Here is a 14,670-nt window from a genome sequence, read left to right as displayed (position 1 = left end):
ATCCCAAATCAATTTATAACTGACGGAGTTATGAAGCAACAAACATACAAACAAACCAATTGAGAACCTTTTTTATTTAAATTGGCTGAAATTTATAACTCGTACACTTAAATTACAGAAATTTATTATCAGAAACACTATTATATCCATGATACTGTTCATGTCTATAGACGACAGTTACCACTTTCTATCAGGTGGGTCGTCAGCTTGTTTGTCATTTTAACCCTTAAAAGCCTGATCTTTTAAATCAAATTAAAAAATATATAAGTGTACCCTTTACTGTATTTACTAATGGGAACAAATAGTAAAAGAATCAAAACGATATTTTTATATATTTATTTTGAAAAAAAACATGTAAACAGCCAAATATTATAAAAAAATCGATTAAAGGCGCCCAATGCGATTTATAACCCCGGTATCAAATTTGAAACTTCAGGTATTTAAGGGTTAAGTCGCATAAAAAAATTGCATTGGGTATGATGAGGCTGACATATCCTTATAGGAAAAAAGCCTCTAAATAAAAAAGGATAAAAAAAAATTGCATTCATAACAGATACATCTATTAATATAATTTATATCTACTTTGATAATTATTAAACTAGTGCAAGTAACTGTTAACTATTTTTACCAAAGTTTTCATCGCGCCATTGAGTTAGTTACTGTAAGTAAATCGAGTTTTTAATGTTACCGCAAATCGTCGGTTTAGCTCTAACCGTGTAACGAAGTTTATAAGTTGATACTTATAGTGTTATAGCTAACGTTCTAGAATTCTAGTTTAAATACGCTTACTGTTTATATTTCTCTGCTAACATTTATATAAAGTACAATAAAAATATTATTTATTTAAATAAACGTTTACAAGCTCTTTTAAATTCTTTAAATCTTTTTTTTTTTTAATCTACTATTAGATTTAGAATGTTCTCATCTGCTGTGAAACTCAGTTACTATTTTCAAATTATTATACTCAAGATAATTTTACATTTGTATGGATAGCAGACCAGTCCCGAGCAGCACCCGTCCACGAGTATGACGGAAGAGCCAGCCATTATTCGTCATTATCATCATCAGCATATCAACCGTTAACTATCCATTGCTAAAAATAGGGCTCGCCCTAATGGGGTCTTGCCAGTAGTTGCCACGCTTGACAAGCGAGTCAGCAACCACAGTTAGATTTTGGTGCTTTATTAAGAGGGACGCTGCTGCCCATTGCCATTACAGAGGTCATTGTATATATATATTAAAAAAAATAGTTTCTTAAAAGGTTTAAATAAATAGAAACAGTCATTACACAATAAATAAATACCACTGGGCGTACCACACAGCGCTACCTAGTACCAAACTAAGCAGAACCTGTATTATGAACATTAGACGACTGCAAAATATACTTAAATACTATTAATAAAAAACACTCAGACCAATACAAACAATTTATACACAATCATTTCTTTATATCGGTTTCAGCTCAAGTGGCTTTCCATTCGTCAACGCAGAAACGTTAGGATTCTTTGTACCCTCTATACTCTTCTTCAAAACCCCCCGTCTCCTAACTACTTAAGCAGTAAATTCCAGTATCTTTTTGAAACTCACGATCCTAACCTTCGTTCCAATAATACTCTCCAACTATCTTTCCTCTCTCACCGTACTGGTTACGCTTCAAACTCTTTTCTCCTACATTCTTCACGACTCTGAAACGCGCTTCCTGATGCCATTAAGAGACTACCGACTAAACCGTCTTTAAAAAAAAAAACGTTCCCGCTCACTTTTTTACTTTATCCGAGCAGTAAGTGCTTTATATTATTCTCAATTTCGTGTATAACATAGTATATGTCATATATATGTAAGTATATTTGTTATTCATATATATTTATTCGTTTATATATGTAATTTTAGTATGTATATATATCAATAATTAGTAGTACCTCATTCGAGTATTCTGACACTTGCCTATGGTTGACTGGGAGAGAATGCTTTTAGCATTAAGTCCACCATGTACATATATTTGTACTAATGAATAAATAAATAAATAAATCATGAATGCAAATATTTGTATTGTACGGGGATTATATCCATAACAATCGGTAGTTGAGGGGGTATTTTAAAGCGCTATACCTTTAGTTATACTACCAAGGTTGTCAATAAATACATTGATGGCCTGTAATAGTCATATTGTATATGACTCAGTTGTAGGAGCTATAATTAAAAAAAAAATATTGTACAAAAAGTAACCTGTATTCATATAAATATATACGATTACAGAGTACGTTAGCTCAGTGCGTAGAGCACTTTTCTCCCTCGAAATCCATAAGTCGAGTGGGCCTGATGGTATTCCTCCAATTGTGCTTAGGACGTGCGCACCAGAGTTGGCTCCGGTTCTTACGCGTCTTTTTCGGCTTAGCTACTCATCGGGCATAGTCCCAAAGTTTTGGAAGACTGCTCTGGTGCATCCGATCCCTAAAAAGGGAGATCGCTCAGATCCAGCTAACTATAGGCCCATAGCTATCACTTCCTTATTCTCGAAGGTTATGGAATCCATCATTAACCGTCAACTGCTCCGGTACCTAGAAGAGCACCAGCTGATCTGTGATCGCCAGTACGGCTTTCGACAGGGACGTTCGGCCGGTGATCTTTTAGCTTACTTAACACACCGATGGGCAGTGGCAATCGAGAGTAAGGGAGAGGCCTTAGCAGTTAGTCTGGATATTGCGAAGGCCTTTGATCGGGTGTGGCATAGAGCGCTGCTTTCAAAGCTACCTTCATTTGGGTTGCCTGCGAGACTGTGCATTTGGGTCGCCAGTTTTCTCAAGGAACGTAGCATTAAGGTCGTAGTCGACGGTGCATGCTCTGATTTAAAACCTTTGAATGCTGGTGTCCCGCAAGGCTGTGTACTATCTCCGACTCTGTTTCTTCTGCATATCAATGATATGTTACAGATAAGTAATATTCATTGCTATGCGGACGACAGTACAGGAGATACATTATATACCGGTCATGCAAAGATCTCGCGGGCACATACCGATGAGTGCCGGAATAGACTTGTGTCTGAAATCGAAACTTCACTCCATCAAGTTTCGATCTGGGGTGAACAAAATCTTGTTCAATTTAACCCCAAAAAGACACAAGTCTGCGCGTTTACCGCAAAAAAGACGCCGTTTGTCGTATCTCCTCACTTTCAGGGCACTTCCCTTGATAAAAAGTCAAGTCTAGGAATTCTGGGCGTTGATATATCTTGCGACGTCCAGTTTTGCGGTCATCTGGAGGAGAAGGCTAAGATAGCTTCCAAAAAGTTAGGAGTGCTCAATAGGGTGAGACGATATTTCATGCCAAAACACCGCCTGAAATTATATAAAGCCCAAGTCAGGCCGCATATGGAATACTGTTCTCACCTGTGGGCAGGAGCGCCACAGTACCAACTCCTTCCGTTAGACCGCATTCAAAGTCGGGCGGCTCGAATTATCGATAGTCAACGCCTTACTGTCCGGCTTGACCCATTGAAACTGCGCAGAGATGTTGCATCTCTGTGCATCTTCTACCGAATTTATCATGGGGAGTGTTCTGAGGAATTGTTCGGATTGATACCTGCTGCTGATTTTCACCACCGTACAACCCGCCACAAACTAAAGTTTCATCCCAATCATCTGGACGAGTGGCGGTCTTCCACCGTGCGTTTTTCAAGGCACTTTCTTCCACGCACAACCATTCTTTGGAATCAACTTCCAGCAGCAGTATTTCCGAACCGATACGACAACATAACCTTCAAGAAAAGAGTATATTCCTTTTTAAAAGGCCGGCAGCACACCTGCAATGCCGCTGGTGTTGTGGGTGATCATGGGCGGCGGTAGTCACTTACCATCAGGTGAGCCGCATGCTCGTTTGCCCCCTGTGTTGTAAAAAAAAAAAAAAAAAAAAACGTAAGTGCACTCGAGATAAAGTTAAATAATCGAAAAACATTACATAAAAGCAGAGCGAAACATCTAAATCGATAACTCGCATCCATTTATCATAATTACGAATGGAGGAAATGGGTAATTTGACTTGTTTTCTTATATTATTACCATTCACTCGTGGGTACATATAAGAATGATTTGCTTCAACTTTTCCAATACACAGATATATATGTATATATGTATTTTTATTACATATTTGTATATTTATGTAATATTTGTTTAATATATTCATGTATGTATATTTATATAATCTCTATTGTATGTGTTGTAATTTTTTTTCACCGCATATTAAAATTTCTGTTTTGCCAAAGGTTAACGTGGAGAAAATGCTATATAGTATTAAGTCCGCCTTTAGTACCAGACATTTTTTTTTTTGTAATTTGGTCAATAAAGCATAAATAAATAAATAAATACTCGTAATATACTTCCTAATAAGTGCCTATTTTAGCTCTGATATTTAGCAACGCATTAAGCCAACCAATGGCGGAAACCATGGGCGTCACAGTGTAATCTGTAATGTTCATAATACTTTTTATATTTATAAGTGACAATTTCTTTATCAGAGGAAGACTTTGTACAAAAGTCGTGCGATAAAACCGCCTTTTGAACCTGTATGTATATATATATTGATCTGTACTTTATGCTACTGTATTTCACTTAAATTTTCTGATTGTCTTTGTATATTTTTATGTTTTTGGTGCAATTAATAAAAAATATATAAGAATTAAATCAAAAGCACACTTATTTCACATAAGAAAAAAGAGGCTCAAAAGTGCACTCTAGTGCATAGCTGCCAAGACCCTCTAGACAAGTAGCAATCGAATTCATCAAATGGAATCGTCATCGCTAGCGAGCCCATGAGATAGAATGAGATAGCAACATCCGATGTCTCATTCCAACTCATGAACTCACCTGCCATAACAATTACATCAATAGATTCGTTTACCACTTATTTAGGGAGGCAGGTAAGCTCGAGACAATAACTTACCATCCACTTGACGCAATCCAAACAGCCGGTCTGCGCGGCTGCGTGTATTGGTAGCATGCCGTCCCTCGCCCTCGCGTCCAGTCGACCACCAGCCTCCAGTACCAGGTACTTGAGTACGGCGAGGTGACCCTCCTGGGCGGCGAGGTACACCGGAGTCACGTCATTGTCCATCGCTGTGTTCGCACTGTGAACAAACAGTATTGATTTGTATAAAGTGAATTGTGAATCGAACGCTTGTGCTTAATTTAGTGGTGATAATTGTGTAAGCATATCATATTATCACATCAGCCTTTAACTGTCCACTGCTGAATATAAGCCTCCTCCTTAGGGGGGGTTTTGCCAGTAGTTGCCACACTTGGCAGGCGGATTGGCAGACGCACTAAGACTTTAGAGATGTTTTAAAGGGGACGCTACTGCCCATCCCACCCTCCCTTAGTCGCCTATTACGACACCCACAGGAAAGGAAGGGGTGGCCTATTCTATGCCGGGACCACACGACATCTTTAGTAGTTAATTTTAAACTTACGCGTTGTTTACACATATTCTAAATTGGGAATCGGGACCCCAATCACAATCGGGACCACGACTTGGTGCAATCCACGTCAAAACGTCGGCAATAAAGAAGGCTTTTACATCGCGTTAAATCCCGTTTGTGTATTTAACTATAATAGTTAGATATGTGTATAGCCTCATGGACTTGTTTGTAGGCAATAATGGGTAAATACAGATGTAGTCCATTATTTTTTTGTATTATCGATAGTTTTTTTTTTTTTTATGGGTGAAAATGGCATGGCAACCCCGCCCGCGCTAATGGTATACGCTTGCACAACACCAGTGAAGGGTGATAGATGAGAATGAAAACAGGCCAGTTAGCCTATCATAAGGAATTCATCAGGAATTAACCATGATAGTTTCCAGGGAAACCCGCGAGGAGGTCGACCTGGTTGGGTATATTGCTAGCAATGGAATTATCAGTCTCCATTACTAACAATCCCTTTCCCCCCTATTATCGATAGTTTTCACAATGCACGCCAAGTAATGACTTTTATAGGCAAATTTTTAATCCTTGGACTACGTTATTGTAATATTCGTACGGGTCATTATGTATTTTTTTTTTTATAATATAGTCTATGTTACTCTAATAATATAATAAATTGATTGTGTTTCTAAAAAAATCAACTTTAATTGTGACAGAACCAGTCATTTTGATTCAAAAAATAAACTATAATACCGATTTTGATAAAATTTATATGGACACCAATCTGAAAGTATATCCTTTCAGATAAAAAGAGTTTTCCAAATAGATTTATATCTATATAAATTTATTTTATTTTGTTATTCATTTATTTCATTAATTTAACTGAGTTATAAGGTAACCAGTTTTACCAGAGGGAGACTTTGTAGAAAAGTCAATTGCCTCTGTCCCATTCGTGTTTCAACTGTGAAGCAGCTGTGTTTGCATGGCTGTGTTTCGGTTTGAAGGGTGGGATATGGCGTGAATTTACTAGGTACAGAGGAATAACACCTGAGTCCTCAGGAATGGCAACGCATGGGCGAAACAGTATACTCTGTTGTCCATGGTACTGCTCATGTCTATAGGCGACGATTACCACTTTCCATCAGGTGGACCGTCAGCTTGTTTGTTATTCTAAGTTGTATAAAAAAAACCATAAATAATACAACAGATTTGAAAACATCCTTCTTTTTGAAGAAAGTTATTTTAAACCCACATTTATTTGTATACTTTACATCTTTCTGACAAGTTTCAAGATAAAGTTACTGACAGAACCTAACAAATGTACAGACAGAATTATGACGAAATTATCTCATAAGAATATAATTTATTATCTATAAAATATCTCTTATTGTACGCAACTCATCATTCGACTATACAATGCTCACTTTTCACATCCATAATGCGCTGTCTCTTATAATTTCTAGACACCATTGTCATTGGTCCCACGAGATACGATCTGACATTTGGTAATTGTTGCAAAACAGTTTAATTGCATTATGTTCTAATACTAATAATAAAGTTATATCATTTTACATAACCGCTTTTTTCACACCATCAGTATTTGAATTAATGCTTTAGAAAAAACATCCACTTGGTTAATTCAATCGTCGAAAGGTGACGACGTGGTAACTGTCCACGACTTCTCGGTATGTTTTAGCCGACTTCAAAAAAAATGATTTTTCAACTTAACTACACTTTTATGTATATATTCCTGTCTATATTTTTTTCTGTCTATGCTTATGTGTGGGTGTTTTTGAAAAATTTCAGATGAATTCAATCTAAATCAAAAAAATATTAGATAAATAGATAGATTTTTATAAATATAAATAATTACAAGAAATAATCACAATGGGAAAACAATGGGCGACCTTATCGCTAAAAACGATCTCTTCCAGGCAACCTTTGGATGGAGAGGAGTAAACAATTTGGTAGGAGGCACGATGAAAAATTTTGTTAGTTCTAGATATGGGAGATGTAATACATATAATAATATAAAAATTATCCCTACTCATTATATATATACGAGGTCTGTCCGGAAAGTTCGTATAAAAGTGTTCTGGAATGCGAGAAAGAGGAGTGGGGAGGCCAGGTAAGCGCAGGACCCCTTCCTTATGTCCCTAACAATGCTTCAGTTCTGGTCTGACCGCCGTGCGGTGCGAACTGGCTTGTCACGCCATCTGTGAAGTTACCTCTTAACGAAACCCCGTCGGCATGGAGCCCGCTTCCGTTGAAGAGCAGCGCGTCGTAATCAAGTTTCTCTCGAAACTCGGCAAGAATGGCCGTGAAATTTTTGCCGATCTCAGAACAGTTTATGGGGATGATGCTGTGAAGGAACCAACCGTCCACAAGTGGCTAAAAAGATTCAGAGAGGGCCGAGAAAGCGTTCAAGATGACCCACGTTCAGGACGTCCTTCCACTTCACATTCCGACGAAAACGTGGAAAGAATTCGAACTTGTGTTAATGGGGACCGTCGTTTAACGGTCAGACAGGTGGCTGAAGAGCTTAATTTGGGCAAAACCGTGGTCCACGAAATTCTAAGAAACGAACTTCAAATGAAAAAAATTTGCGCCAAGATCGTTCCGTGAGTTTTTGAGTAAAAATTCCATTACGGTGACCGAACACCCCCTATTCGCCGGATTTGGCCCCGTGTGACTTCTTCTTGTTCCCAAAAACCAAATTGGTACTTCGGGGGCGGCATTTGGGGGACATAAATGAGATAAAAAAAGCTACGACGGGGCAGCTGAGAAACCTACAACCAGAGGACTTTCAAGGAGCCTTCTCACAGTGGAAACGGCGTTGGCACAAGTGCATTATGTCACAGGGGAGTACTTTGAAGGGGATAAAATTGATTTACCTGAATAATTGTAAAATAAAATTTTTAAAAAACTTTTATACGTACTTTCCGGACAAACCTCGTATATATATATATATATATATATATATATATATATATATATATATATATATATATATATATATATATGTATAATGAGTAGGGATAATTACTTCTTTTATATATAATTATTTTATATAATATTACATATTATATATATATATATATATATATATATATATATATATATATATATATATATATATATATGTTAAATAACGAATATTTTCTATGTTTATATATTAATTTAAAAATGTATAGATGTATTTTTGCTCTACTTTCATACTGGTCGCACATTTTGAAGTACTCCGTCATGTAAACATACTAAAGTTATAAAGTCATCAATACTAAATGACTGGCACTTTTATAATCTCCCATTACATAGAAAGTACTATTTCTAGACGTCTAAAATCATAGCAACTTATCTTGAGCTGTAAAAACCTGTAAGTAGATAATAAATTTGTTTGTAACTCGATCGCAACAAATAGCCTCTATGCATTGCTCTCAAATTATTAAATCTATAGCCACTCCATGTATCTATAGAAAGTCACATTTCACTTTTATCTCGCGCCGGTTTCACTGCAGGGTCGCGGGTTCATAACTTTGAATGTATTACGTGTTTTATTCTTGTTCAAGTAGTAGTACTAATCTAACAGTACCTAATGTAGAGTAACGTTATGTTATTCAACACAATTATGTCAGAGTTATTATGTAATCACTTGATGTGGAGTGAAAAGACGATTTTACGGTGTGTTTTTAATTTTCTTTTTATTGTTGGGAAGTACTATTAGGTACTCGTTGTTTATATGAAGCTTGTAATAGCGAGAGACTCATTTAGAATATATTATTATTTGCTTCTCGACTGATTTCGTAGAGAAAGATGTTCTTAATTCGCTTGTAATTTTTTATGTTTTAAGTTTGTTACCTCATAACTTCGTCAATTGTAAACCGATTTGGAAATTTCTTTTTTTTTTTTATCTATAAGGTAATACTTACAAATTTGTTTTCAAATATTGTTTTCAAATATTATGATTGTTATCAAAATAGGTTGAATAGTTTAGTTTTTAATCAAAATTACTAGTTTTATCATAATAGAAGTTTTTTTTATGAAAACTATATAACTATATGTTTATATTATGCGATATCTTTGCCGAATATATATATATATATATATATATATATATATATATATATATATATATATATATATATATATGTATATACATTATATGTTGAAAATTTTTATTTATGATTAGACACTTGACAATTTATTATCATACATATTTAGAAAATGATTTAAAAATATAATTTTATAATATTTCTATATCAAATTATGTTTATATTCCAATAACAAGTAAAAGGAGTAGGTTTTTTTTTGATGGGTGAAAATGGTATGGTATCCGCACCTGCGCTAACGGGATACGCTGGCGGAGCACCAGTGAAGGGTGATAGATGAGAATGAAAACAGGCCAGTTAGCCCATCATGATGAATTCATCAGGAATTAACCATGATAGTTTCCAGGGAGAGCCGCGAGGAGGTCGACCTGGTTGGGCATATTGCTAGCAATGGGATTCTCAGTCTCCATTAGTAACAATCCCTTTCCCCCCAAAAGGTGTAGGTTCAAATCCCGCTCGCTCCAAAATTTATTCAATAATTATTGAAATTTGATTTTCAAATATTAATATAATTTCTTGTGTTCGGCTCACAAACCAGTTTTTTTTTATTGTATTAGTTTTATCTTTAAGTATAAAATATATTGTCTATACCATGGTGGCAAAAAAACACGACTTTTCTAATACTTAAATCGGTTTCAAAGGAATTTTCTCCCGCGAAAGCTCAAGCTGTGGAATAAGCTCCCTGTCGAGGTTTTTTCTAGAGACTACAGTAAAAGGGTTTTAAAAAAGAATATATTTTCTTCAGGGTCGACAACGCGTGCGATATACCCATAATGTTGCAGGCGTTTATAGGCAACAGTAGCCGTTTACCATCATACGAGCTATGCTATGCTATGCATATGCTTGTGCCAACTTCATGGCAAAAAAAATACTATAGTCTATGGACGTCTGTTAAACTATATGTTACTAAAATATACACGCACGTATGGTCAACTTTCAAGATACATTATTATGCCCTTTTTTAAGTACCCCACGCTGTAATCTCTAGGTTTAATGTTAGATAGTTTAGTGGAAGAGTTTGTTTGAACACGCTAATCTCTGAAACTACAAATCGGATATGAGTTTTTTTTTTTGCATAATTACATAATTATTCACCGTGCGATACTGGCATAAAATAGACCGCCCCTTCTTTCCCCACAAGTGTCGTAGGAGGCTACTAAAAGAGCTTAATAGTCGAGTGATGGACAGCAGAATCCCTCTTAAAACACCACAAAAAACTTAACTGCGATTAACCAAGCATCGCAGCTACTGGCAAAACTCCCCAATAGAAGGCCTATATTCAGCAGTGGATATTTAATGGTTGATTATTCAAAGATAAGCCAACCTTGCTAATAAGTTCTTAAACGTGCTGTTTTTTTTTTTTACAAGCGCAATAAAGAATATTATAATTTTTTGAGGTTATCATATATGTTCCAAAAATTTTTGTCAATGAATATACACATCACATACGTTTTAATGTCCGTACCTATCCATTACGTGTTCTAATTGTTTATTACACGAATCCAACAAAAGATTTAGTTGGCATGCAACAATAAAACGAATTTATCATTATTATGTTTAATTTGTGTCGGTTATAAACGAAAGTTTGTAATTAGTAAAAATTAGTTTTGCTTAAAAATGCACCGATTGACAGAATTGATTCTTCTCCACATTGTATAAGTGCTAGTAACTTTTTGGAGAACTATTCACAATAGAAACAAGCTGACGGCCATACATTTCAGTGGGCATCCCTGTGTTAAAATATACTGTGCTACACATGTACACCTCATGGATGGTCACTATTGAATAGGGTAGGGTACTCTACTAATCTAATGACTACTCATTTCGATATCTACATACCACTCCGATATTCATATTCATTATGAACGGGTTTTTCTTTTAGATATTTTTTTTATACAACTTAGCAACTTAACTTAGTGAAATAGTATACTCTGTTATGTCCATGGTACTGCTCATGTCTATAGGCGACGGTTACCACTTTCTATCAGGTGGGCCGTCAGCTTGTTTGCCATTTTAAGTTGTATAAAAAAAATCCCTTATGAATGATCACTGTTGAGAACTGTATTGTGCCCTTTGTGAAAGACAAGGCATTGTACTAATTACCTTTACCTCTAAACATGTGACATTACTATTTCACCAACACAATAGAAATATATAAATTGTGGTAAATGTATTACAAAAATCAATACAAATTAAATATTTATATTTATAGTTTTCAAAATAAAAAAAAAATAGGTATAAAATTTGGATTAAGAAATAAACAAATCACTAATGTAGTCTAAGTACCTACACATATGTATGACGCCAACATAAGTAAGTTCAACAACTCGATTATACAACTACATCTCAGATAAACAGTTGCGTTTACAAACTTTTATAACTCGTTATACCTTCTATCACTCGATTTACATTGCAAAACATTTGGAAAGCAGTCGAATTAGGTTCGTCCAAATGGGAATGAAACTCGAATGATTTCGTTTAAAACGAAATTGAGTTTACATATTTTAAATCTTGTGTGAGAACATAAGAATATAACCAAAATATATACAAAGTTAGAGTTAAGCAGAGGAAATAGATCAGTCGTTGTTGGTAACAGTATACTAGTGGGGGGAAGGGATTGTTAGTAATGGGGAGGTTAGTTCCCATTGCTATCAATCATCAGGTTGACCTCCACGCGGTTTCTTCTGGAAACCATCGTGACTAATTTATCGTTGAATTCATCACGATGGCCTAATTGACCTGCCTTTTCATCCTCACTATTCATCCCACACTGGTACCCCGCCAGTTTATACCGATATCGCAAACGGGATTCCATTATCATCCATAAAAAAGCGTACTAGTTAGCGCCTATAAATAGCATCCGTTCTCGAGTATGACAGATGAATTATGTATATTTTAAGGAAACTCCAAGTGGACCAAACGTCCTGCATCACACCAATTACTCTCACGACTAGTACTAGTAGAAGTTTTACCGTTCTCTTCCCGCGTACGTGCCCGCTTTCTTTTGACATTTCTTACTCTTCTTGTTCTTCTTCCCGAAGAATTTGCTCGCTACCTGACTGTACGGCGGGTGGAGATTGTTTTGGGTCATTGTTAATAATTTTATTGTCAACTGCTACTTAAACATTTGTTTTCAAGTTTATTCACTTATTAACAAATACTTTTCCAATATCAACACTAGACTTTCTAATCACATCACTAGATGAAAACGAGTTTATAATATTAGTAAAAGTGATTTACTAATATGAAAACTCATTTGTCGTTCGTTTGTTGATGAAAAAGTGAAATTTAAACGTAACTGCAATAAATTATCTGAAATCACACACTAATCAGTTCACATATGAAATATCTTAGACAATAGAACACAAATATGATTTACACATGCAACATTGTAAACGAAAGTTGTCGTTTTGGTATGCGCGCGCGCCGCCTTCCACCAACCAAGTATCACTGCCGAGCTTACGACGTTTCCACGTGAAAATACACACAGCGAAAGTGTTCTTTGTCTGTCCATACGTTTTCCCATAACTATAGACTGTTTAGAGACTCGATCGCAGTTTATTGATCTGATGTTTCGTGAGACACGTTCGAGGAAAGTTGCAGGTTTGTCACATATTTATAGTTTCGTTACCTTTAATTGGATAATGAAGTATTTATTTAAATTTTAATTTTTAACCTATTTGAACAAAGACGGAGGTTCTTGATTCGTCGGTATTTTTTTATGTTTGTCACCTTACAACTTCACTAGTTAGTATAAGAAGATTTAGAAGACTCTTTATTTTATCTGAATTTTTATCCAAATCGATCCAGCAATTTAGTTTTTAAATCAAAATAACTAATTTTGCCACAATTGAAGTCGTTATTTTGTGGAACATAATCATAAATTATTATTTCTATTTATCTGTGACTTCATATTGATAATTTAAAGTAATATATTTATTTTCCGATATTGATATAATATAATTTTTTACTGTAGTACGAGTCTTAAGACTGGCGGCACATGAGTATTTAATGTACCTAGGCCGTCACAGTATATTTTTTATAGTGTATTGGATAGAATAGGAATACAGTCTATCATCTCTCATATCACAAAAGGGTCAATATCATATAAAATTCACAATCGAGACTGTAGCTACTATTTACCCGTAATCACGTCGCGTTGTCCTGATCGTAAATTTAAATTATATATAAACAACGCCACAAGTATTACATGTATTATTATATTCATTACAATATATTCACTGTCATCACCAACATTTAGTAAAACTATTAAAGGAACAAAACAGTCTTTAATTATCCACTGCTGAACATAAGCCTTCCCCAGAAGGGAAGTTTTGCCAGTAGTTGCTACGCGATTGGCAACCGCAGTTAGGCTATGGAAGTGTTTTAAAAGGGACGCTACTGTCCATCCCTCGCCTTCCTTTAGTCGCCTCTTACGACACCCACGGGAAAGGAAGGGGTGGCCTATTCTATGGCGGGACTACACGCTTTGAGGCCTCCACTTGAACCTTTAAAGCTTAGAAAACCTGTATAGTAGTTATACTCAAAGTCTTCTAAAGTTAATAAATTAATTATAAAAACTGATAGAAATAACAATAGATAAAATATGAAAATGCAACGATTAATTCATACAACTAAATAAAAATCAACTTATAAAGAAAAATATAGAAAAAGTCATCAATTAAAATAATAAAACGTCTCTAAACAAAAGAATATGAAAAGTAAAACCTTTATGATAATTGTATCAGCAGATTATATCTTTCGAAGTTGCGGCTAAGTGATAAGAGTTTAGCCACTTTGAAGATCGCTTATCGCTTGTAATTCTTCTAGTATAATGAATACGAAAGTTCGCGAGGATGAATGGATGTTTGTTATTATATCATGCAAAAACTACTAAACAGATTTCTATGAATTTTGGTACACAGATAGTATAAATCCTAACTCAATGTATAGGGACTTAGTTAATGCCCAAAAAAGCCAGTGTCACCGAAATATAAAAGAAAGCATTTGATAAAATACTTTCTGGTAATATCAACTTATCTGAAATTAAATTTTATAAACAAAAAAGTTGACAAAAATTATACAATAATCACACTTGCTGAAAATCAAACATATAAATTAATTTTTTTAAAAACCCGATTGTTTCCGCGA

At 35.1% G+C, this 14,670-nt stretch overlaps 1 protein-coding gene across 7 annotated transcripts in view; it reads right to left on the bottom strand.

Annotated features, from left to right (window-relative positions):
• Positions 1-14,670, bottom strand: part of LOC113516261 (espin) — a 138,862-nt gene that overhangs the window by 49,215 nt on the left and 74,977 nt on the right. For all 7 annotated transcript variants that reach the window (XM_052895192.1, XM_052895191.1, XM_052895190.1 and 4 more), the window contains one exon: positions 4,933-5,116. In XM_052895192.1, coding sequence (XP_052751152.1) covers positions 4,933-5,116 — 184 coding nt within the window. The remainder of the gene's footprint in view (positions 1-4,932; positions 5,117-14,670) is intronic.

The sequence above is a fragment of the Galleria mellonella genome, unplaced genomic scaffold, assembly GCF_026898425.1.
Source record: "Galleria mellonella isolate WM207_F2 unplaced genomic scaffold, CSIRO_AGI_GalMel_v1 utg266, whole genome shotgun sequence".
NCBI classification, from domain to species: domain Eukaryota; kingdom Metazoa; phylum Arthropoda; class Insecta; order Lepidoptera; family Pyralidae; genus Galleria; species Galleria mellonella.
This window is presented reverse-complemented; position numbering and strand designations above follow the sequence as displayed.